Here is a 26,200-nt window from a genome sequence, read left to right on the forward strand (position 1 = left end):
TACAACGCCGATGGCTTGTTTGACTATTTCCAGCCTCGAAATCTTGTTACTACATGTTTACCTTGAAAATCTTTGACCGATACTTTTTTTCTTGCGTTATACGGTATGGATAATTCCCTGGGAATTTCATCCTCGTTCTTTAGTATACACTTGTGTATTTTTTTCTTCATTCGGCACAAAGTAAAAAAAAAAAAAGGAATGGTTCTTTAAAACTCTTCAGTCTACGCTGACCAGTCTAACTGACTGGTCAGTACACGTGCGCCGATCGAACCAGCATGTACCCACGATTTTCCGCGATGACCTAAACGCTCAACATATACACACTGCAGCTGATTACAAGCTATAGTTGTTCGTGAGGCTACGATGACGTCGATATTCGCCGTTGAACGTGCTGTGATCCTGAGTTTCGTTTGTGGTGAGTGATTGACGTCACGGTTATTAGAAAAGTGATGAAGCCTCCACTCTGGCATATTTTGTGTTACATTTTGTAATACGGTTTGCGAAATGATCTGGACACTAAAAACTTTTCAGCAGATCTCTACCGTGCGGGTTTCTATTTAGCTTCAGAATTTATGATTGTTTGAAAAGAGATTTATCGTATGTTTTTTTACCAGAAATTTCGTTTAGTTTCAATTTTTTTAAAGTGACTTTTCTTACGACATAATTCTATTTTCTTTGTTTTCCGAGGAATCATTACGATTTAGTTCTTCACGGTAGAGATCCATATATTTTCTTGTCATTTATTAACAGCGGTTACGTATTCCAACTTCAAATGGTTACTTGATTTGTAAGTGTAGAGATCAGTTAAAATTCTTGCTCAAAGAATACACCTTTTACTTCTTGGACAGCCAAGGAATCCATAGAACAGAGTGAAGTCAAGTAACTGTACTACAGTCATCGAATTTGCCCGCAATCGGAATGTTTTGGAATCATGTTTAGCATCTGCATCTACGTAATCACTTCTTTCATAATAGCAAAAATACTATCTCAACACAAGGGATCATAAATATAAACTGAGAACCCGTATAACCGGTTAACGCGTAGCTGGCACGCTTATTGACCAGACAAATGACTCTGAGCTATTTGCCGATGCTTACATGATCATAAGAGATAAGTGTTCAAGCTTAAAACCACTAAAAATAAAATATTATCAAATTAAATACGCATGTCCGTTAATTCAACGAAATCGTTTGATCTTGTCTCGTGGTTCTTGGAGCACAGCCATCTTCGCATCGGTTAGGTGTCGAGAAGTCGTTGGAAATCTGAAACTAAACGATATCAATGAAAAGGGTTGCAGGTGAGTAGATATCAGGGTTTGACTCTAACATTTAAAACCACATGATACCCCAAAATTAATGACAACAAACTTCCTGTAGAGAGAACCAGTTTACCTGCCAAGACGGGAATTGCATCTCGGAGGAATTACTGTGCGACGGAAGAGCCGACTGTTCCGATCGGAGTGATGAAACTACGCCTGTCTGTGAATTCTCCCCGTAAGCAGCTCTCCAAACTTGTCACTGTCAGTTTTCCACGTAAAACCTGCTGCGAATCCATCTGCGAAACTTTACTGCATCTTATTCTTAAAATAAAAAAAAAAAATTTTTATTACCATTCAGTGAGTATCGAATTAAAGCAAACGAATCCCTTTGAATAGTGACGACGGCTTTAACACGTATACGATTAAATCAACGAACCGTTCGAAAAGAGCCGCGCAAAGAACGCCGTCGTCTTGTCTGGTTCCACCGCAACCAAGTAACGGCCACTGGAAGCTCCATCGAGCACTCTGCGACGATGGCGTGGACTGCGACGTTTCTCAAGATATCAAGCTGGAGCCTGGAAGCCGGCTGTTGTACACCTGCTTTCCGAATTACAAGGCGACAGGAGCCACCGACGTTTTCTGCGAAGTCACGGGGACGTGGTCGGAAATCCCCGAGTGTATTGGTGAGTTAAATTCTATTGGGTTTCTCTAATTTTCTCCTCATTTTCAACATCTCGTATCTAGTGATAAGTTGTCTCAATCTATACCAAATTTTTGCCTATGTTAACGCTAGTACACCTCATTCAATTCAACAAACAACCCTATTATTGAACCAGCCCTTACAGAACAAAAACCAACTTAGGTTTAAATTCGTACCCTAAACTCACAGACAATGCTAAATTCCCATAAGAATAAAGTTGAGGGTGCAAATTTAAGCCCAAGTTAGGGGATTTGGTCCGTAAGGGTGTCACACAGAGACGTTGCAGCCGTTTGTCATGTGAAGTTAATGAAAATAAGGGGTCCTGTAAGATGTGAAGACTTTGGGTATAGTCGCTTTATGGCTGTAACGACTAACGACTTAATGAATAATATTTTCAACGACTCAATACTTACGTAAACATGCAATGAACGTTGTTGCAGAGGTAAAATGCAGCACTTTGAATTCCCCGTCGACGACGGCTTCATGCTATCGTTCTGGTCAGTTGGTGAGCTGCGACTCTACGATGTCCCCGGGCATCAGAGCTGAAGTATTTTGTCGGCAAGGATACAAGAAGGAGACGAGTTCCTTGACAAGTCGCAGAGAAGTCGTCATGTGCAATTCGGACGGAAAGTGGGAACCGGACCCCATTAGATGCATACCAGGTACACTTACGATTTACGTTGTCCACGTATTTATAGTGCTTTCTTCACTCTCATCATTTAGACAAGCGGTTTGGGCAGCAATTTTTTTTGTTTGTTTCACGTGAGGGTTGTGGACTTATTTTCTACTTTCATATCAGTAAAGTTGGTTTAGTCGTTCGTCTGGAATTCTGATTGCAAGAACATCGTAAAATTTCATCTCAAAGCTCAATCAACTGTCTCACGTTTTTGAAAATTCCGTCATTAGTCAATTCAATTTTTTTCTCGAAAATTCGATTTTGCACTAACTCATATATCATCTTCAGCACCATGCCTGAAATGCATTCTGTATTTTAAATGCCCGCAACTTTGCTATTAAATCATAATCCGTAGATTGTACTTGAGAACAACGATCGCTTGGGAAATAAACAAGTTCTGATAACAAATTGATAAACTACAGAGCGCACAATTGGTTTTCCGTAGATCTTAACTTGCAGTTGTCGTGTTTTCAGTATGCGGTGTCGCAAGAATCGAGCAGAGTCCATTGGTATACAATGGTATCAAGGCGAACGTCAGTGACTTTCCGTGGCACGCGACCCTCTACAAGGAGGAGAGCACGGATGAAGGACCCAAAAAGGAATTTCAGTGTGGTGCTACAATTATTCATACAAACCTGGTAATGACAGCTGCGCATTGCATCTACGACGAGTACACTCAGGCCACGGAGAACCCGGAGAAATTTTTCATCGTCACTGGAAATACGTTTCGCGATTATGATTCTTCGCTGCACGATCCTAGAATCGTCCAAAAGGCCAGGGTTCGTTCGCATCGTCGTCATCGACTGTTCTGATATTTTTGCCTTGGACCTAAGACTAAGAATAGATATTCGCATCTTGTTCCAGGTGAAAAATATCTACATGCATTGTCAGTATTACGGACTAGGAGGAAACTACGTATCTGACATCGCGTTGCTGGAACTTAAGCAGCCGTTCGAATTCTCCAGCTTTCTTCAGCCTGCTTGTTTGGACCTCTCTGGGTACGGTGAGCAAATACTTGATTCCAGTGTCTTCGGGAGAGTCGCTGGTTTCGGTAGGACAGCAACAGGCACGACCAGTGCCGTTCTCCAGACTCTGACGCTTCCTTACATACCATACAACAAGTGCAAGACTTTGAACCACAATCTCGAAATCGAAGTCTTCATCAGCCACGACAAGTTCTGTGCTGGTTATAAAAATGGTATGTAACGATCCTTGATGAATTTTGACATTTTTTAAAAACGTGGTCCTTATATCGTTTTTTAGTTATTATTTTGTTCACTTTTACTCCCTAAATTAAGCAATCCTGCCAAATCCGAGCTCTCCATCCCGATGGGAAACCCTGCCGGAGAGCATCGTTATTTTAATGGTCTTTTCTATGTCTGAAAACTTACGACAAACTCAAGTCTTAATTGTAAAATTGAATTTGAATTCGAAAAATGTCTATTCTTATATATGTTGAAAGTTTTAGTTAGTATCGTGTTTTTGTAATTATAATTATAAATTCATACAAATATGCCAATGAATTCTTATTTTCAGATCGATTTATCTAAATAGCAAATAGTTCAGTTTGGCGATTCAAAATTTCAAAATTCAATAATAAAGACCCCTTATAAAGAGCACCCTAATATTCACAACAGATTCTAAATGCGTTGTTGATTTCAGGATCTGCCGTGTGTGAAGGTGATAGTGGAGGTGGTTTGGTCTTCATGAAAAATGACTTGTGGTACGTTATGGGGATCGTCAGCGTAGGTCTCGGCGTAGACACCAGCAGCGGGGAAAAGACCTGCGACAAATACTCCTACTCGCTTTACACCAAAGTCTCCACTTACATGACTTGGATTCAAGATGTAATATTTGAATTGGAGCAACACAAGTCTTACCCCGTGTGTAGGCCGTACAGGTAAGTGCTTTCTTAACGTTTCTATGGGCTGGTTCCATTGCTATCTTTGTTGGAATCATCAAGATGCATGAAAGTCTTTCTTTTCTGTTATCCCCTTCGTCATCTTTTAATACATGATGGTACGCGTTCGCGATTTTCTTTGGAATAGACCACAGCCACCAACGCCGAAGACCACTAAAGAAATTCCTTCAAGCGCGGTAGTCTTATACTGTAAGGTACCACCGCATCCTGCCCACGGGGAATGGAGACTTCATCCGTCGATCTGCGAGGGGCGCACAGATTGCACAGTACCTCAGGGTGCTTCACTGGAAGCTGGAGATCAGCTGGTATACAGTTGCATGCCTGGATTTCGACTCGATGGGAGCCCTTACGTCTTCTGCGGACTGCAGGGAAATTGGACAACAATCCCAATCTGCGTCGATGGTAAACCACAATTTCTAACAGGATATAAGGATATATCATACTGCGGGGAATTAAGAGGTTCCTCTTATTTTTCCAGGACTGTTTTGTGTACTTAAGTAGTCGTAACGAAGTAACGAGTATGAGAAAAATTAAACTTGTTCCTCTTGCTCTCACATGCGATGTAAATATGCAAAATTGACGCACTCTAAGACGCGCAACCGCGTATTGAACGAGGGTAATGGACTTATTAATCCTAGTCAGAGTTTACTGTTCTCCGCAATTTATGCTGTGATTAAAGACAAAGGCGTTAAGACATTGTAGGATAAGGGTATAGGATGTATTTAAATATTGCCTTGGTGTTTTACAGAAATCATCTGCCCCTCGCTGAATTCTGCATCGACAGCAATGACGTGTCTTCGGCAGAGCACTTGGACGCAGGATTGCAACTCTACTGCTTTACCATATTCCACAGCCTCACTCATATGTCGACCTGGTTATACCGAGGATGCGACTCCTGGCAAGGCTGGTAGTAAATATGTGAGATGTAACGCGAACGGCCAGTGGGAGCCAAAACCTATCACTTGCCTTCCAAGCGAGGGGCAACAAGGCCAAGTTTAACTCATTGTCAATCGCATTTTCAACAGACAATTGAAACGTGCATTTAGACTAGGTGGAAGTAACGCATTCCTTGAATTTTATTCCAGTGTGCGAAAGGTGCTAATTATTATTCTTTCATAATTTTATTCTGTACTTTGGTAGCTGTATTAAAGTAACAAGTAGTAACAGAAAAACGAATATCATTCCGTTTGCTCTCATTGGCAATGAAAGTCGACAGTCTGTATTGGGGAATAAGTAATTCAATTTGGATGTGAATAAACATCTACGAAAACAAAGCGAATTCGTTTGACGGTAGTTTCGCAGAGGTACTGAGGTTCCCATTTCGATGCAAAGTAAAATGCTAAGCGGAAATATATCCTCAGATAAAACAACCATCGTTACAGGGGGCTTTGCCATCTACCGAATGGAGAATTGTAGTTCGACCGAGGAGCGGATATCAAGTCCCTTAAAGGTAGTGCGATACCCTGTTGGAATCGAGAAATGAACAGCAGGGGTTAATATTACCTATCCACGTTCCACGTTTCAGCTCAGAGAGAATACGATAAACAATATTATTTATTATTTTTCGACATACTGTTTAGCTTAACTAATTGTGAAATCAGATTTAAAAAATTCAAGAAGAGGTACCCTGTAACTATCTCGTGCCAACACCGTGTCTTCTATTTGATTGTAATATGCTGGTTGGAGTTCATTTTTTGTTTCGTAGGAAAACATGGTTGAAATTAACGACCGCAACGCTTAGTAGCAAATTGGTCCACCGCAACATCTCGGATACAGCTTCGTGTTATCGTCTTTTTTGTAACCGTGACTGTTCCGACATGCTCCCCAGGCACATCTACAAAATGAAAATCGCGGTAAGTAAATTTCGCAGGCATGAAGACTTTCGCTTTATGGATGAAGTTTTTATACTGACGCAAGAACGGAGCTGATATTGCCGGAGTCATTACACGTAATAATTCCACAGCTGTTTAGCAATTTACCGTCAAGGGTAAAATCGGGAGGGCAGTTTCCTAGAGGAAAAAATTGGTCCAAGAGAATTAATCGGTAAGTGCAGTCTCCATTTTTTTTCCACTAAAGCTAGACTTACTCAACACCGGTATGTGCTCCGACAGATCGACGATGACGAAAAGTATTGCAAGAAACGCGACAAACTTCATGGTCACTAAAATTTTGCGTTGGGGATTGAGAAAAGTAGCTGCTTCTTCACCGACTTTCAAACGTATACTAAAGTACCGATCGTCGGCAGACTTTTACGGCGTTGCGATTCGAAGGTCGGATGGCCCTGTACGCATACGCAGCTCGTTACCAACATTTATTAAAACTATCGCTGAATAAGATACAATATCATCACGAGTTTCCCCCTCTTCGTTGTGCGGTCTGTACAGGTGACCAGCGTCCGAGTGACTTCCGCATTTGCTGAAAAAATTAGATTTTCTACAAATATGATGGAATATGTTGCGAATTGATATTACATTATCCTTAGCTCTCGGCATGTGGTATTTGGCGAGAGTAATTTCGCGATTGCGACGAAAATGTGTAACAGGGAGGAGGGAGAACTACCATAATATGATTTTTCGGTGTGGCCTACAGTTGGTGGTTGTGTTGCAGCGTGTTAGCTAGCTTGGCGAATAGCAACATTTTTATAAAGTTTTCAACCTCGATACCTAATTTAGACACGTTACCTTCATTTGACACTGTTTGCTTGCTTGACTATTTCCAACCTTAAAATCTTGTGGCAACATGTTTACCTTGAAAAACTTTTGATGATACCTTTTTTTGCGCTACACGGTATCAATCTATGGAGTATTATCCATAAAGCCTCCCCCCCACACACGAGCGTATCAAATCGTTCGTGTGGGGATTTCAGTGCAGGGAAGTTTATCCTTGTATGATTATCCTTAGCATACACTCGTGTATTGTTTTTGTCCTCTTTTCACATGCAGTCACGTATAATTCGTTTCTCTTTAACTCAGCAGTCTACGTTGATCGGTCTGATTGGCTGGTCAGCACACGTTCGAAAACTGAACCATCATGCTCCTAGTGCCCGCTATTTTGACATACTCGGACAAGTGCGAATGCTCAAAATATACAGTGCAGATTATTATAACCGATAGTTGTTTGTGAGGCTATAATGACGGCAATATTCGATGTTGAACGTGCTGTGATTCTGACTTTTGTTTATGGTGAGTAATTGGTGTCATGGTTGTTAGTAAAGTGATGGAGAATGGAGATGTTTATAAACTAGGGTCTTCACCCTTGCATGGATGGCGCTGCGTTTTGTAATACTCATTGTGGTTTCGGATGCTACATATCTGGACAGCCAGAACTTTTACGCCTTTAGGATTTTTATTTAGTTTCGGTATTTATTAATATTTTTATTCAGATGTAACTTTTTCCACGCTAAATCCTCCGCGAACACAAGGAATTAAAACGAAGTTTAAAACCTGTATAACCGGTTAACGCATGATTGAAATACTGATTGGCCTTGATTATAAGAGATAAACGTTCGAACTTCGATCGGTAACAGAAAACGAATGACAAATTTAAATGCGCATGCCCTTTAATTAATGAAATTGTTTTTTCTTGCCCCGCGATCCTTGGAGTGCAGCCTTTATCGCATCCGGTAGCGCTCAAAAAGTCGCTAGGAAACCCCATCTGAACAATGACGACGGAAAGAGTTGCGGGTAAGTGGATATCGTGATCCGACTCGAATATTCTAGACGGTACGACATTTCCGAAATAAATTACGAAAACTTTACGGCAGAGAGTACCAGTTCACCTGTCGAGACGGGGATTGCATCGCGAGCGAATCGCTGTGCGACGGAAGAGCCGACTGTTCGGATCAGAGCGACGAGACCCAGGCGGAATGCTCAAAGCCGGGGCTGATCTGTCCGGATTACGCGTTCCGGTGTACTTACGGGGCCTGCGTCGACGGAGACGCGGTCTGCAACGGCGTCAAGGACTGCATCGACAACAGCGACGAGACACTGACGAGGTGTCCGGGTATTTCGGTGACTGACCCTGAGGCGATCTGTGGTCTTGACGACTTCCGGTGCACTAATGGACAATGCGTTAACTCGACGTCTCTCTGCGACGGGACCGTCGACTGCGCCGATCGGAGTGACGAAACTGCCCTCGCCTGCGGATCCTTTCCGTAAGTTGCACTTCAGATTTGTCTTTGCAATTGGTTTTCCAGAAACATACGGGATTCATCATATAACCGCGTTATTCTTCGCACAGTGAACTCAGCCTTACAGAGATCGTCACATGTGTAACTTGGTTTCTTGAAGAGATTTTCTTCGTTGTGTTTTTTTTATTGTATTGTTGCACTTCGGATTTCTCATATCGAGTTCTGCACGAGGCAGAAAACAAGTTGACTGAGTTCCGTGTAAACCAAGTCTCTAATATCGATTCATTATTCTATTCGCATCACAACCCTTCATCGAATAATTACCATTCACCCATAATACCGTGATGTATAATTATTATTTTTTTTTCTGACTAAAATACCTGCATTCCTTTGAACAGTGGTGCAGGCGATCGCACGACTACGATCAAATCGGGGATCCGTTTAAAACGAGGGGCGTCGTCTTGCTTGGTGCCGCCGCAGCCAAGTAATGGCTACTGGAAGCTCTATCGCGCACAATGTGACGTTGACACTGACTGCAATATTCCTCAGGGTATTCGGCTCGACCCGGGAAGCCAGCTGGTATATTCTTGCAACGCCAGCTATAGGATGGAAGGTAGCCCGGACGTCCATTGCGGGTTCACGGGAAAGTGGTCGGCAATCCCCGTCTGCAGTAGTGAGTTAAAATTCTGTCAGAACCTTCGCAATTTACTTAATTACTAACGTAATCATTATTATTACAGAGATCAAATGTAGCTCTTTGAACTCCCTGTCAACGGTGGCTTCATGCTATGATCATTCCAATGAGTTGGTGAGCTGCGACTCTACGGTATCCCCGGGTACTCGAGCTGAAGTATCTTGTCGGCAGGGATACATGGCGGACACGAGGTACTTATCAAGTCGCAGAAACGTCGTAGTATGCAACTCAGACGGAAAGTGGGAACCGGACCCTGTAAGATGCATACCAGGTCCGTTTACAACTTACGTTGACAACGCATAATGGGTTTTCTTCTTTTGGAAAACGAGATTCTTTGTTTATTTTATTTATAACAATTATAACTATCTATTCCGTAACTCGAAAAAAATTGTTGAATATTGTTCGCATCAGGGAAGATAAAGAGCAATCCCGATCTTGGTATTGTACTATCTACTAGTGAACTGATAAAGTACAGTGCATCTACTTGGTTCTTGGCACATCTCAAATAGCCTTTGTCGTGATTTCAGTTTGCGGTGTCGCAAATAGCCACCATACCCCATTGGTGCATAATGGAGTCAAGGCATCCATCGGTGACTTTCCATGGCACGCAACCCTCTACAAGGAGATCATCACGGAGAAAGGGCCGAAAAAAGAATTTCAGTGCGGTGCTACAATTATTCACATTAAGCTGGTAATGACAGCTGCCCATTGTATCTACGATGAGAATGCTAAGATTACGGTGAACCCCGCTGAACTCTTCCTCGTCACTGGCAACACGTTCCTAGGTTACGATTCCCCGTTGCACGATCCCAAAATCGTTCGAAAGGCCGAGGTTCGTTCGTACTTTCTTCGCCATGAATACAATTCACAAAATAGCCGTTTGCATCTTCTTCCAGGTGAAAAACATCTTCATGCACTGTCAGTACTACGGACTAGAGGGAAACTACGGATCTGACATCGCGCTGCTCGAACTTAAGCAGCCTTTCGAATTGTCCAGCATTCTTCAGCCAGCTTGTTTAGACCTTTCTGGATACAGTGATCAGATACTGGAACCTGGTGTTTTCGGAAAAGTTGCCGGCTTCGGTAGGACGGAACTAAGCGCTAACAGTGCCGTCTTGCAGACCTTGACGTTGCCTTACATATTGTACAGTCAGTGCAAGTCACCTATCGACAATACCGACTCTGAGGTCTTTATCACCAACGACAAATTCTGCGCCGGTTATACGAATGGTGTGTAACGATCCTCGATGAATTTCGGTACACCTTTCTTAGACTGGGTCTCATTCAGCGTTTTTTAGTATTGTAATACTTTTGATTTCAGGATCGGCTGTGTGCGAGGGTGACAGTGGAGGTGGAATGGTCTTTAAGAAACGTGGCTTATGGTACGTCATGGGGATCGTTAGCGTTGGTCTCGGTGTTGACATCAGCAATGGGGAAAGGACGTGCGACAAATATTCCTACTCGCTGTACACCAAAGTCTCAAATTACATATCGTGGATTCAAGACGTGATATTCGATTTGGAGCGACCCGAGTCCCGCCCTGGATGCAGATCCTACACGTAATCTCTTTCTCTATGTTTTCATGCTTTGGTTTCATTCGAGGTTGTATTATTATCTTTTTATCAAATACTCCGGCTTTGTAGCCATAAATGAGATACATGATCGCATTTTTCATCTGCTATCTCCTTTTTTCATGTTCGTATATCTCGCTGCATGACTGTGTGATTTGACTTAAAATAGTCCGCCACCACCAACCCGGTCAAATTCACCGCATCTTCCGATGGTAATGACTTCGAAGACTTCGGATCTCGTCAGTTCACGAACTAAGTTAAATCCGCTGGACTCAGCGTGTCTAATACCTACGCATCCGGCCATTGGAGAATGGAGACTTCATCCGGCTGACTGCAAGGAAAACATGAATTGCATTATTTCTGAAGGCGTTGCTATGAAACATGGAAGTCGATTAGTATACACTTGCGTGTCTGGATTCCGAATCCAGGGGAGTCCTGAGATAATCTGTGGACCACAAGGACGTTGGTCACCGATTCCCACCTGCATCGGTGAGTTAAAAACTTTCCATGTCCGAATTTTAACATGCTTCACCACATTTCCACAAGCTATCTAATTTTTATTTTCAATTAGTAATTGACTAATTGTAAAGCGTTTTATAGAAATCACCTGCAGTTCGTTGGACGATGTTTCAATGATGTCGACCTGTTATCGATCGAATCGTCCGACGCCGTGTAATTCGGCAGCGCTACCAAACACTACGGCTTCACTCTCGTGTCGCCCTGCTTACGAGGAGGATTCGCGTTCTTTGAAAGCTGGCAGCAAAACTGTGACATGTAACGAGAATGGCGAGTGGGAACCCAAACCGATCACTTGCAATCCAGGTAGGCGGAAACGAAGCCTATAACTTAGTTGGACGATTACGTCTGAAGTTTAATAAAATCACAATATTTCTTGAATATTGTTACAGTGTGCGGAAAATTGACAACTCGCCAATCAAACCACACCATGAATAATGGAACTGCGGCCGATATCTTACAATTTCCATGGCACGTGACGTTGTACAGACAAGAAAAGCCGCCCGAGGATTCCAAGGAGCTTAAATGTGGAGGAACGATAATCCAAAATAATCTCCTACTGACCGCCGCCCATTGCGTTTATGACGATAATTTTAAGTCCGTTGAGTTAGCTGAAAGGTTTTACGTTGTTACGGGAAATAAAGTCGGCGATTATGACTCTCCGTTTCACGATCCACAAGTCGTTCATAGAGCCACGGTCAGTAGCATATTAACGATCCATCTTTAGGTCGATTACCGCTTCTGTTAATCTGAGTATTACCTTAGTATGAATTTTCTGATTTTGTTTGCTCAGGTAAAAAGCATCCACATTCCTTGCGAGTATTCCAGCTTTGAGGGTAACTACAATTTCGACATAGCTCTCATCGAGTTGCAGGAGCCTTTTAAGCTATCAGGAAATTTAATACCGGCTTGTATGGATGTCTTGGGGTACAACCAGGAGCTACTGAAATCGGGCATGGTTGGAAGATTTGTCGGATTTGGTGAAACGAGCAGTGGCTTGTCAAGTTCAGCTCTTTTGACGACAAACGTTCCTAACAACCCAAATCGGAATTGCGGAATGACTGATAGTACCGAGGACAAGTTTTGCGCTGAAGGCCAGAGTGGTAGTAGAAAAGTTTTACTTGTTTCTAATCGATCTCGGAAGAGGCAAAAATCTTATTTAAATGAAATTTCAGGGAACACCGTTTGCGATGAAGACAGTGGCAGTGGTCTTGTGATTGAGAGTAACGGAAGGTGGCATATTATGGGAGTTTTGAGCGTCACTTATGGGGTGAAAACTGTGAACGGAAAGAGAACTTGCGACGGTGACGCTTACTCGTTTTTCACCAAGATTCCCACCCACATACCATGGATTCAGAATGTGATGTTCAATTTGGAACGATATGGGTATTACCCCTCATGCGAATCTGACGTCTATGAATGATTGCGAATAATATGCCTGCAGCGTGACAAGACTTACTCGTCGTGTAACAGCGCTTAGAATAAATACCGAATACTTGTGAATATCAATTTTTTCATAATATTCAGAAGTAACACAGTTTAAATATCGCAAATATTTATCGATAAACTAATACAAACCAATAAAATCAAACGTATGTTTGAGAACATTTTTAGGACAGACTTTAAACTATACATCGCATTCGCCGTACTGCGATACACGCAATTATGTCAATTGATCATGATTTGGAAGATCTATCTTATGCCCACATATATTCCTCGTAAATATTTCGATGGTTGAGTCCTTTTACTGCGGTACACGATCACAGGTAAGCATTATCAATTATGAAGTTTCCTATACCTACACTAAAGAGCGCGTCGAATCGGCCAAGTGAAGTTTTTCTGCGCTGGAAATTTCTTCCTCTCTGTATGATTATTCTTATTATACTTCTGCGTATTTTTTTTCTCCTTTGGCGTACAGTCCGTCCATACTTGTTTCTCTCGATCTCCTCAGACTACGCCGACCGCTTGGGTTGGCTGGTCAGCTTGCGTGCGAAGTTAGTTTGTAGCAGTTTTTGTTCTTCCGACGTTACCGTACAGGTTTTCTACGATGATCTAAACGTGCGACAGACACTCTAGTTGATAACAACCAATAATTTATTGTGAAGCTATAATGACGGCAATATTCGACGTTAAATGTGCCGCGGTTTTGACTTTCGTTTATGGTGAGTGATTGAGTCATGATTTTGAGTGTAGTGGATACAGATAGTTGTGTACGATGCAATTCGATGCACATATAAAGCGGATTATCATCCTTGTAAAGTCTTTTGTCATTTCCGAATTCAACCTGCTGCGTCGCAGTAAATGGGAGAAGAATCAATTTTCTCAGGTTATAACCAAATCATTTTTAATAATGGAGTTTAATGAAAATTGTGTTGAATTTTAAATCGAACAATTTCCTCACAGCGCTGTAAAGTTGTGGCAACATGCCGATGAAGTTCATTGCTCGAAAGCGAATTCGTTTTCTAAATATCACTGTCGCTGAAGACTGAAGAATAGATTTTCCCTTCAGGCAGCATTCATATTTTCTTCATTGAAAGCAAATCAGACAAGACTTGCTTTATTTAATAGCTCAATATACGTATAGGGATAATAAAAACCGGTTCTTTCTCAATTTCGATGTAGTTAATAATATGGTTTATTCCTTCTATATACATATATCTAAGTGCATTAATGATACGTGTTTGTTAACCTTGCGATCTATCGCCGTTAAAGGTCACTGAAAAATTTCAACAAAGTTGATACGATAAGGAATGTTTCTCAATGTAATAAAGTCTCAACAAAGATTCATGACACGACACGGTTACGCGGACACCGTTTATCCTTGACTAGTAAGATTCTCAGGAATATCAATCACAGGAAAATGTTCGTTTTCTTCTACGGTCAGGGAGTTCTCCTAATCGCTTTTACTAGTACTAACTGAAAACACTGTACGAGTACAAGGAATGGATAAGCCGGGAATGTTTTTGATATTGCTTGGTAATCCTCCCATCCTCTTCCTAACTCGTACGATTAATATAACTCTGGAGCTAAAAATAAGCTGATTTTTATAAGATTATAACCCAGATAATTACCATCCGACGCACGTCATGCGAGTGAAACCGCAGACTTTATACAGACAGTTGTAACGGCGATGCGAAGGAAGTTACCTCAAGTGTGAGCATATTCAGTCGGATTATCACATGTGCAAAGACACAGTACAAAGGAAATGTGAAATTGAGTAGATAAAGAATTATTTTGTCACTCCGATAAAACATTGACTATAAATAACGGTGCCCGATGCAATAAAAGATTTGAAAAAATATGACGTTTGACAAATAGGTCGTTAATTTTCTCTTTAATTGTAAAGTATGAATGCACATAGCATATGATTGCAATGGCATGTTTCAATTAAATATGATGCAATCGAAAGTAACGATCAAGATACATATTTGAAAAATAGATCGACAATTTTCTTTAAATACGATCAGTCTTCAATGTTATAAAATTTATATGCTAGATTCAAACAATGCGTTCAGAGCTTACGAGTGTCACCAGTGTTACGATTTTTTTCACTTACTGTTTGTTGCATGATAAAAAATACATATTAAAAACTTCTGAAACGCATTCTTAATCAATTATTGAAACTATTTGTTTTCGGGTGGCATTTCTCGGCGCCTAGTCCTCTTCGTATTCGATAACGTTCAAGAAGTCGTTGGAGATTCGCTACGGAACGATGATTTCGAAAATAATTGCGGGTAAGTGGATATCAGAATTCGATTCGAAGATTTATCCGGTCCATAACACACAACTATGCAGACTAATTCGTCAGCCAAAATACGGATTTTACTATTTTATCACATCATGTGTCGTCATCTAATTCATACATCTTAACTGCTGTCCACTCACTACGGAAAAACATAATTGTACATTATTTGAAATGCCATCATCATTCCAAACAGTGGTGGAGCCAATCACACGACTACGCTCGAGTCGGCCATCCGTTGGAAAAGAGAAACGGAAACGAGTGGCCTAAGACGACCGTCGCCTTGTCCGGTGCCACCGCAGCCAAGTAACGGCCAGTGGAAGCTTCATCGAACACTTTGTGACAGCAACAGGGAATGCGATGTTGCTCAAGGTCTTCATCTCGATCCTGGTAGCCAGCTGGTATATACCTGCAGACCCAACTACAGGATAAAAGGGAGTACTGACGTCTTCTGCGGAGTCAGGGGAACATGGTCGGAAATTCCTGAGTGTATTGGTGAGTCCAATCTTAATAAAATCTTATGCAAATAGATTTTAACATAAAAGTGACGCAGCATTAGAGCAGTTGCAGCCAATGAATCGGACGGACATGAATCTTAATCAAATGCTGTTTCAGAGATAAAATGCGACGCTTTGAACTCCCCGTCGACGATCGCTTCATGCTATAATTTGGGCAAGTTGGTGAGCTGCGACACCGCGGTTTCTCCGGGTATACGAGCCCAAGTATCTTGTCGCCAGGGATACAGGATGGACACGAGTTCCTTAACGAGTCGCAGAGATATCATCGTGTGCACTTCGAACGGAACGTGGGAACCGGACCCCATAAGATGCATACCACGTACGTTTACGATTTGCGCTGTTCACCTATTTATAATACATACTTTCATCGCTCTCTCATATGGATAAGTCGTTTACCCGAAAAGCTTTGCTTTTTTGCCTTGAGCTTAACTGTGCATAATCATTTCTAACGTATACCGATACTTACGCACGTTATTTTCCATTTTATTATTAGCATCATTGATTTCCTTGGAATTATATTTGAGGAGAAATTTTAAACGGTCTCAATTAATTGAATAGAAAAATGCGTAAAGAGGTATGTCAATTACCTAAAGTTGTATTTTACAGTTCCATTGACTGTTTGAAAGAATATAAGAGTTACGAATTTTCGTAATTTTTTATTCAAATTTCAGACTAATCGATAAAGCTGTTTGTTTCGTATCGTGGTCAAAAAAATCTAACCCACACACGTACATAAATGAGCATTCGTTTCACAAAACACGAGTTCGCAACTTATTAGATATCGGACGAAAATCGAAGTGAGTGTTTGTCTTGAATAATCCTTGTGGGAGGGGAAGAGATAAATCACATAGTTTAAGTGGACTTCGGTGTACCTTCTCTTTTGTATGATTCTGTAAATTAAATAAACGTTCGATTTTCCGCCTGAGTTTTATACATCAGCATTCATACCGCGTTTCGAAAACATGAAGACTCTTTTTACTGAATACTTGCAGACTAATAAACCGGAAAGCCTTTGTTTGGTTCTTGGTTCATATCACAATCAATTTGCTTCCACTATGTTTTCAGTTTGTGGTGTTGCAATACCCAACCACACCCCGTTAGCATACAACGCAGAGAAAGCGAACGTCGGCGACTTTCCATGGCATGCGACCCTCTATAAAGAGCGGAACACGCGGCAAGGACTCAAAAAGGAGTTCTCTTGTGGCGCTACAATTATTCACACCAACCTGGTCATGACGGCTGCTCATTGCATCTACAATGAGAACACCAAGACCACGGAGTGCCCGGAGAAACTTTTTCTTCTCACTGGAAATACGTTCCGCGATTATGATTCCCCGTTGCATGATCGCCGAATTGTTCGACAGGCTGAGGTTCGTTCGTACCGCGTCTTATTCGTTTCTTTTGCTATTTCTTTTTGCATTAACTTCAAAGTCATCTTCTTTCAGGTGAAAAATGTTTACGTTCATTGCCAGTATTACGGACTGAATGGAAACTATGCAACTGACATCGCGCTGCTGGAACTTAAGCAGCCCTTCGAATTGTCCAGCATTCTTCAGCCCGCTTGTTTAGACCTTTCTGGATACAGTCAGCAGATACTGGAGCCTGGTGTTTCCGGAAAAGTTGCCGGCTTCGGTAGGACAGAACTAGGCGGCACGAGCGCCGTTCTGCAGACCCTGACGCTACCTTACATATCGTACAGCCAGTGCAAGTCTTTGAAGAACAATGCCGAGGTTGAGGTCTTCATCAGTAACGATAAATTCTGCGCCGGTTATACGAATGGTGTGTAACGATCTTCGATGAATTTAGACAAACAATAGTCAGTATGTTACTAATGTGGGGTACTTTAGAAATTTTAACAGTTTCTCATTCTCTGTCAGTTTTAAATTCATCGATTACTTTTTTTTTTTTTACCGCTAAGCACAGTTTTTTTGGTATGTTTTTCCACGATTGTTCGGAAATCGTTAAAATAAGTAATCGCTTAAATTATACTCTGATTGGATAAGTTAATCTTTGCACAAGTGTTGAAATTTGTTTTCTCGGCATCGTTTTCTTTATCATTATAATGACAATAGTACAGATCTCGATAAGTTCCTAATTTCAAATTCAATTATGTATTACATATTATTCAGACTTGCAGTTTATCTATAAATAAAGTTGGAACATTTCGTTGTACTTGGGCACTTACCGAAAGTATACTATGGTGGTTCCGAAGAATATTAGAGAAAAAAAAGCTATGTTCACTGATACGGTTTCTGATGAAGAATGAGAGCTGGAGCTTCATATGAAGTTTTTTGGTGGAATTCGGAGTTGATTTAGCGAGTGAAAAAATTGGAAATAGGAGAAGAAATAATGGAAACGTGAAGAACCGTAATATTTTGTTGATTTCAGGATCGGCTGTGTGTGAAGGTGACAGTGGGGGTGGTTTGGTGTTTCAGAAAGATGACTTGTGGTACGTTATGGGGATCGTCAGCGTTGGTCTCGGCGTAGAAACCAGCAATGGGGAAAGGACGTGCGACAAAAATTCCTACTCGCTTTACACCAAAGTCTCGACATACATGTCGTGGATTCAAGAAGTGATTTTCTATTTGGAGCGATACAAGTCTTACCAAAGCTGCAGTTCCCGCATGTAAGATCTTTCCTCAAGTGTTTATGGACTGGTTTTATTCTTATCCTTGCTTCAGTTACTTCACCCTTGAAGTTCTAGGTGTGACAAATGCATTTCTCCTCTGCTCTCTCTCTCTCTCTCTTTCTCTCTTCTTCTTCGTCGTTTATTCTCAACGTACGGATTTGCAACTTGTCTTGAAACAGTCCGTCGGTACCAACGCACAACGGATCGGTCACTCCACGACCGTCCGTTACTCCAACTCCGACGTCGAGCTCGCCCACTTCTGCAACGAGGCCGAGACCGACGAGACCGACAAAGACGAGCACTCCAGACCCCACCGGCTTCCGAATACCGACAGGATCCTGTCGGGTACCACCCCAGCCTCCTAATGGAGAACGAAGACTTCATCCAGCTCTCTGCGAGGAAAACGCAGATTGTAGTCTTGTTGAAGGCGCAGCACTGGGGCCCGGAAGTCAGCTGGTATACAGCTGCAAGCCTGGATTTCGAATGAATGGCAGCACTGATGTCTTTTGCAGACTGCAGCTGGGAAAATGGTCTACGATCCCCACCTGCATAGGTGTGTTAAAGTTTTTATTATACGTGATTCGAAAGGTCGTATGAGCCAAAGAAAGTCCTATTGTGTGAAAGTAAGCATTTAAGCTGTGCACTATTATGGCGGCACCTGTCGCACGTATATTGATAAGATGCTGTTGCCGAAGGAAGTAGATTGTCTAAAATCGGCACCAAACTTGCATTTGATAGAAATCACCTGCCCCTCACTGGACTCTGCTTCGATGATAGCGACATGCTATAGCCAGAATCAACGGAAGCCGTGTGATTCTATGGAGCTACCAAACATCACGGCTTCACTCGCCTGTCGACCCGGTTACGCGGTAGACCCGACTCTTCAGAAGACAAGCAGTAAAACTGTGACGTGCAATATAAACGGCGAGTGGGAGCCCAATCCGATCACTTGCTTGCCAGGTAAGTGGTTGCGGCGTTTAACCCTGAGGATTCTCACGTGGTCAAGAAGCAATCAAAACGGTCGTGCCTTGAACGTCATTGTAATTACGTAACTCCTGAATTCAGTTCCAGTGTGCGGAATAACGAACACTCATTCAACACGAACCGTGCTAAATGGAATCGTTTTCGATCTTCCACATTTTCCATGGCACGCGATGGTGTACAAACAAAAAAAAGCGTCCCAGGATCCTAAAGAGTTTCAGTGCGGTGCAACGATAATCCAAGACAATCTTCTGCTGACCGCCGCTCATTGCGTTTATGATCATGTATTGAAGACGGTTGAGATACCTGAAAAGTTTCACGTGATTACCGGGAACAAATTCCGCGATTACGACTCTCCGCTCCACGATTCACGTATCGTACAGAAGGCTGCGGTTAGTAGCATAATTTCGATTGATATTAAAAAATATTTTATTTCTTTTTTTCTCAACAATTCGTACAACTCGAGTAGCAACTCGTTAATTTTTCCTGCTTAGGTGAAAAGCATCCACATCCCTTGCGAGTATTCTGGTTCGCAGAGTAACTACTACGGCTCCGACATCGCGATCATCGAGTTACAGAAGCCGTTCAAGCTGTCCGGTGTTTCAAATCCAGTCTGTATGGATGTCTTGGGTACTAAAGAGCGGCTAGTAAAATCTGGTTCGGTGGGAAGACTGGCTGGGTTTGGTAGAACTGGATCAGGCCCATCGACCGCAACTCTTGTGACAACAAACAACCCCTACATAGCTCTTAGCGAGTGCACAGTGTCCAATAACAACGAAGACAAGGAGCTTACAGGGAACGACAAGTTCTGTGTTGGAAGTGGCAACGGTGATACTAAAAGATTTCCATTCACGTTTACTCCGAAGTAAAAAGTCAGAATAAGGAGAGTTATGATCTCAATTAAATTCCAGGAACGGACTCGTGCGAAGGAGACAGTGGTGGTGGTCTGGTGTTCGAGAATGACGGAAATTGGTACGTTATGGGAGTCTTGAGCACTTCTTTCAGGCCGTCGAGTGGAAATGGAACCTGCGACGGTAACGCTACCTCCCTTTACACCAAGGTTCCCGCTTACATGTCGTGGATTCGTAAAGTGATCTCAAGTTTAGAACGACATCAATCCTTTCCACCGTGCAAACCTAGTGTTTAATGATCTCATTTGTCTGTTGACCACATTTTATCATCAGTGACGTAAAATATGCCTGAAGCATGACAAAGCTGCATGTCGTTACCTTACTTGGAAGGTTGAATATTTAAATGATATTTTGAAGGTATACAATGCTCAATTGTCTCAAATCCTGATTACTAAATATCATGATTAACAAACATTAATAAACAACCATGAATAAATATCGAAGTAACCAGTAAAATGTCTACTTTGAAAACATTTTTATTACAGAGTTTGAACTATAGATATACAACATTCGCTGTAATGCGTTGTATGTGTCAACTGATCAAGAATAGGAGAATCCGCCACACACATGTGTATTCTCTGAAAATCGCTGGATAAAATCCTCTGTTGCGTTAGCCGGTAGGTATAGAAATCAAATATTATCGATAAAGTCTCCTACTCCCGCGTCACTTTGCTAGGATATCCAAGTGACGGCGTGAAGATCTCTGTGTGGGGGATTTCCTTCCTCTTCTTTTTCTTAAACTTCAATCATAGTTGTTTCTTTCAAACTCCTCAGAGTACTCAGACTGCGGTGGCGCGAAGCATCAGCATGTAGTTCTAGTTATTCTTCTTCAATAGCTCAACGTACACTGTAGCTAATTATAACCGAAAATTGTCTGTGAGACTAAAATGATGGCAATATTCGCTGTTAAACGTGCCGCGATTCTGATTTCTGTTTCTGGTGAGGGATTAACGTGACGATTATTAGTGTAGTGATTAAATATATTCGTATACCATTTAACCGAATACACATATCATATTGATTGTTATCATTGGAAAGTGATTTGTATTTTCTAGATTTAGTCACCGTTAGAAGCTGGCAAAAAGGTTCAATTCGCTCTAGTTTCGAATTTGAATATTTAGTGACCTCGAGTGACGATAAAATCGACATTCAAGTACAGTTGTGAAAAACAATTTCACCACGCAATTATAAGAGATATAGCATCACGTTAAAATGGAGTTGATTGCATAAATAGGCATTCGTTTTCATCATCGCCTTTGCTGAAGACTGAAGAACAGATCTTGCAATCGGGCAGTTGGATTATTTTATTCAGTAATTGCAGAGAAGACGAGAAGGGCGTCGTTTCATAGCTATATATAGAGAGGATGGAAACCGGTTATGGGGTATTTGAGTAAATTGAAACGGTGTGTCGTCTTTTTCGATTTAGTAAAATGGCGCGAATTCATCCTTTGCGGAGCTGTCTTTCGTGACTGATAGGAAATACCTCCGCTAAGTAATATGTATTCACGAGTAACTGTTCGTTCTCGATCCGATATGTTTTCAGGAGTATCAACCGTAAAAAATATTTCTTAACTAGATATTTCTTATAGTCTGCATGTCAGAGGATTATGCGCATGATCGTATCTGCATGAAATAATGATATTAGGGCTTGCGTTGACCACTTTGGTCCACACAATCACAGCAACTCGTGCTAGCTCGGTGAAATTCGGTGCGAATAGAAAGACTGTAAAAAATGCTGCGAAACTGTATAACCGGTTAACGCAAATTTGTCCTTCCGCTGTATGGTCGGCAAAATCACCTTGAACTTTTGTTGATCTACGCATGATCGCCTATAAGCGTTTTCAACTTAGTAGCTTCAAGAAACAGGAAACTAGCGATAAAAAACTTAATTACACATTGCCATAAAATTGGTAAAATTAATTTTATCCTGTAATCTTCTGATCACAGCCTTTTTCGCATCTGCTGACATTAAAAAAATGACCGGGAATCCGCAACTGAACGGGGTTAACGGAAAGAGTTGCGGGTAAGTGGATATCAGAATGAGACTCGAATATTACAGACGGTACGGAATTTTCGAATTACACTAATGACGAAAATTTTACGGCAGAGAGGACCAGTTCGCGTGTCGAACCGGGGATTGCATCGCGAGCGAATCGCTGTGCGACGGAAGAGCCGACTGTTCGGATCAGAGCGACGAGACCCAGGCGGAATGCTCAAAGCCGGGGCTGATCTGTCCAGATTTCGCGTTCCGGTGCGATTACGGGGCCTGCGTCGACGGAGACGCGGTCTGCAACGGCGTCAAGGACTGCATCGACAACAGCGACGAGGCACTGACGAAGTGTCTGGGTATTTCGGTGGCTGACCCTCAGGCGAGCTGCGGTCTTGAGGACTTCCGGTGCAAGAATGGACAGTGCGTTAACGCGACGTCTCTTTGCGACGGCACCGTCGACTGCGCCGATCTGAGCGACGAAACTGCACTCGTCTGCGGATCCTTGCCGTAAGCGGTTCAGATTTGTTGTTATTAGTGCTCTTGTAACTTGAGACGAAGTCATTACCAAAACCAACAGTAGCACCTACATCAGCGTGATCTTTGGCACAGCTTCACAGAGGTTATAAAAGCGTAAATGATTTCTTACTGGCTCATTTCCTAATTCTAAGACCCTCCAACGTTTGATACTCTTCTAGACGAAATGCCCGATTGCATACTGCATCGTTTTGAAAATCAGCCAGTATTTCCTTTCATTGCTTTATTTGGATACTGCATTCATACTGTTATCAAAAACATTATTCGTATCAGTTACCGATCATTTATTAATAGCACCGAATTTATTATTGTTTCTTTATTGAAATAAATGCATCCCTTTGATTAGTCGTTCAGGGATTCACATGACTACAATCAAATCGGCAGTCCGTTTGAGACGAAGGGCGCAAACATCGCAATCGCTGAGGCTTTCGCCTTGCGTGGTGCCTCCACACCCAAGTAACGGCCGCTGGAAGCTCCATCAGTCACTTTGCAACAGTGATATCGACTGCGACGTTCCTCAGGGTACTCAGCTCGAGCCTGGTAGCCAGCTGGTATACACTTGCAATCCCAACTACAAGACGAAAGGAAGTACCGAAGTCTTCTGCCGAGGCGTTGGAACATGGACAACAATTCCTATGTGCGTTCGTAAGTACAAATTCTATTCAATATTATTTCATTCAACAACGAAGGTCTTTGCTTAAGTATTATAGTAACGCAGCATCAGCAACAGCAAAACTTATCACTTCGTACTGTACGATTTACATATTCTTTGACCGTAGAAATATACAGGGTCATTTATAGAATGAAATTGATTTTATCTATGTCAGCATGACGATAATCAAGAGTATTTTGAAAAACAAACTTTCGAAATAATCTTGTGACTTTTCATGTATCTGGTAAGTGGGTCGCGGAAGAAAATGCATCGTCTTATCAAAACTGATTAATGAGTGAATCGTCAATTTTTTATAAACTTTGAATAAATGATGTTCCAGAAACAAAATGCAGCACTCTGCATTCCTTTTCGACGGAGGCATCTTGCACTCTTTCAGGTCGATCGGTGAACTGCGATCTTGCGGTGTTTTCCGGTACCCAAGCTGATGTATCTTGTAGAAACGGATACAAGAAGGAGACATATCCCTTAACAGCTAGAAGCGAGCGCGTCGTCTGCAACGCAGATGGAAAGTGGGAACCGAAACTCACCAAATGCATACCAGGTCTGTTTACGATTTACTTTCAAATCCAGGAGGATGAAATAATGGTCTTTGCGGCAAAAACACGGGAAAATGAACTGCGGTTTTAACCTGCATGGCTGACGGCACCCGCGACAAAGTGTGCGTCAATCCCGGTCAACGGATTAGCAGCGATGTCAAACCAAACATCGACGTAGGGCTAATTGTGAGTGCTTATCGTTCCAACAAACACGATCCCCGCTAATTGAGAGACACTAGACTTACGATGTAGCCATAATTGCTAGCAAGCTTGTGGCGGCGTGGCGGGAGAGATAAAAAGAGAGATGAAATTTTCACGGGGAAAATTCGTTAGAAAAATTCATAATTATTTATTGCTTGACTAACTTATGTTGAGTGTTCTTTTTTTCTGCGATTGACGTTTCATTTATTCACGAAAACTGACCGTCGACATTATTGCACACACAATCACCATTTTGTATGGCAGCATACTTTTCAACTGTGGAATACTGTCACATTAAGTCAGTTCAACTTGTTAGTTAAGATGTATAATTTTGTGTCCTGATAAACCATTAATTCCGTTTCAAAACATGCAGATGTCGAATGAGACCAAACTGATATTTTTCAATTACCCTCAACCTTCCGTTTAGATGGCTTCGCAAGACGTGAGACTTGATGCTCGAATAAGTTACTTGAAATTTTTATTACTACAATAAGAGTGATTTCGTTTCCGAATGATTCTATGAATTATCACAACAGGCAATATTTTACCTGTTTATATAATCCGTAGCACTGTATAGAATTTCAGAAGTGTATTGTTGTAGATTTTCTTTGCTGTTTTTCACTCACGATTTAAATGCCTGCAACTTATCCACTGAATTGTAATTCGCATTCACAGATTACAATCGAGTATAAGAATTGTTTACGCGCCGTTAAGTTCTGCCCAATCCTGAAATCGCAACAATTAATTTCAATCCAAAAAATGACAATGCGCCCAGTTGCTCCTTCAAAGATTTCAACTTGTGTACGTCGTGTTTCCAGTTTGCGGTATCGGAGTAACCCAGCCAACCTCGTTAGTGGCCAATGGAGTTACAGCAACAGTCGGTGACTTCCCGTGGCATGCGAGCCTCTACAAGGAGAGTAAAACCAAACAGGAATCCAAGAAGAAATTTCAGTGTGGCGCTACAATTGTTAGGGACTACCTGGTCATGACGGCTGCTCGTTGCATCTACGATGAAGGTACCAAGGAAACGTTGAATCCCGATACACTCTTCGTCCTTATAGGAAACACGTTCCGCGATTACGATTCTCCGCTGCACAATCCCCGCATTATTCAGAAGGCTGAGGTTCGTTTTGAGCATTCTACGTAGTTTTTGCTATGTTATTTATTTTCTCAATAAATTTCACAAATCCCATGTGCACATCTTTTTGTAGGTGAAAAATATTCACATGAATTGTCAGTTCAACGGACTAGACGGCTACTACGCATCTGATATCGCACTGCTGGAACTCAAGCAGCCTTTCCAATTATCCAGCATTGTTCAGCCTGTTTGCTTGGACTTTTCTGGGTACGATGAACAGTTTCTCGAGGTCGGTGTTTCCGGTAAAACCACCGGTTACGGTAAAAAAGAATTAGGCGACGCTGGCGCTTTTCTGCAGACCTTCACACTCCCCTACATATCGTACTTAGACTGCAACGTACACAGCGCCGATGACTTCACTGAGACGTTCATAGGCAGAGATAAGTTCTGCGCTGGTTACACGAATGGTGTGTAACGATAGTTGATGGACCCAGGCATATAGTACGAACCAATTTTTAAATTAGCTGTTGATTTCAGCATCGATTCTGCAATGTGCTGGTGACAGGGGTGATGGATTTTTCCTTCAGAAAGATGGTTCGTGGTACATTTTGGGTGTCAGCAGCATTTTTGTCGGCATGGACATCGGAAACGAGGAATGGCCATGCGGTGAACCCGGCTATAGCCTTTACACTAAAGTCCCTACTCACATGGCTTGGATTCAGGGCGTTATCTCCCAGTTGGAAAGATTCCATTATTATCCTCCGTGCAGATCAGACAGGTACATACATACAAACACTATAGTAATATACTTGAAAAGGTGCGCAACAAGCGTATGAGCAAGGAATTAGGTGGTCAAGTCTAATTGGAACATTCGAGTCAAAGTTCTTACTCAAGAATTACGAAGTGAGCACACTTGTGGCCGAGGTAACCGATCGATAATGG

The 26,200-nt window shown here is 41.9% G+C and overlaps 2 protein-coding genes across 3 annotated transcripts; both read left to right on the forward strand.

Annotated features, from left to right (window-relative positions):
- Positions 1-348: 348 nt before the first annotated feature.
- On the forward strand, positions 349-20,556 carry LOC124413710. 2 transcript variants are annotated; one of them, XM_046894482.1, is made up of 13 exons: positions 349-415; positions 1,222-1,297; positions 1,377-1,493; positions 1,655-1,941; positions 2,399-2,620; positions 3,109-3,413; positions 3,499-3,832; positions 4,297-4,534; positions 4,683-4,957; positions 5,304-5,528; positions 19,426-19,727; positions 19,830-20,163; positions 20,247-20,556. In XM_046894482.1, the coding sequence occupies exons 1-13, from the start codon at positions 364-366 to the stop codon at positions 20,480-20,482; spliced, it is 3,003 nt and encodes a 1,000-aa protein (XP_046750438.1). In that variant the 5' UTR covers positions 349-363; the 3' UTR covers positions 20,483-20,556. The 2 variants fall into 2 exon arrangements, with proteins under 2 accessions (XP_046750438.1, XP_046750439.1); XM_046894483.1 differs by lacking the exons at positions 349-415; positions 1,222-1,297; positions 1,377-1,493; ... (5 more) ...; positions 4,683-4,957; positions 5,304-5,528 and adding exons at positions 13,415-13,627; positions 15,124-15,199; positions 15,404-15,702; ... (4 more) ...; positions 18,534-18,907; positions 19,093-19,314 and having other exon boundaries at positions 19,420-19,727.
- Positions 20,557-20,701: 145 nt separating this feature from the next.
- LOC124413663 (modular serine protease-like) lies at positions 20,702-26,094 on the forward strand. The gene is given in 9 exon segments (XM_046894385.1): positions 20,702-20,761; positions 20,797-20,863; positions 22,194-22,269; positions 22,354-22,812; positions 23,117-23,415; positions 23,763-23,984; positions 24,999-25,303; positions 25,392-25,725; positions 25,796-26,094. Coding segments are annotated over 9 exon segments (2,121 nt in total).
- Positions 26,095-26,200: the final 106 nt, after the last annotated feature.

Source organism: Diprion similis, chromosome 12 (genome assembly GCF_021155765.1).
Source record: "Diprion similis isolate iyDipSimi1 chromosome 12, iyDipSimi1.1, whole genome shotgun sequence".
NCBI lineage: Eukaryota > Metazoa > Arthropoda > Insecta > Hymenoptera > Diprionidae > Diprion > Diprion similis.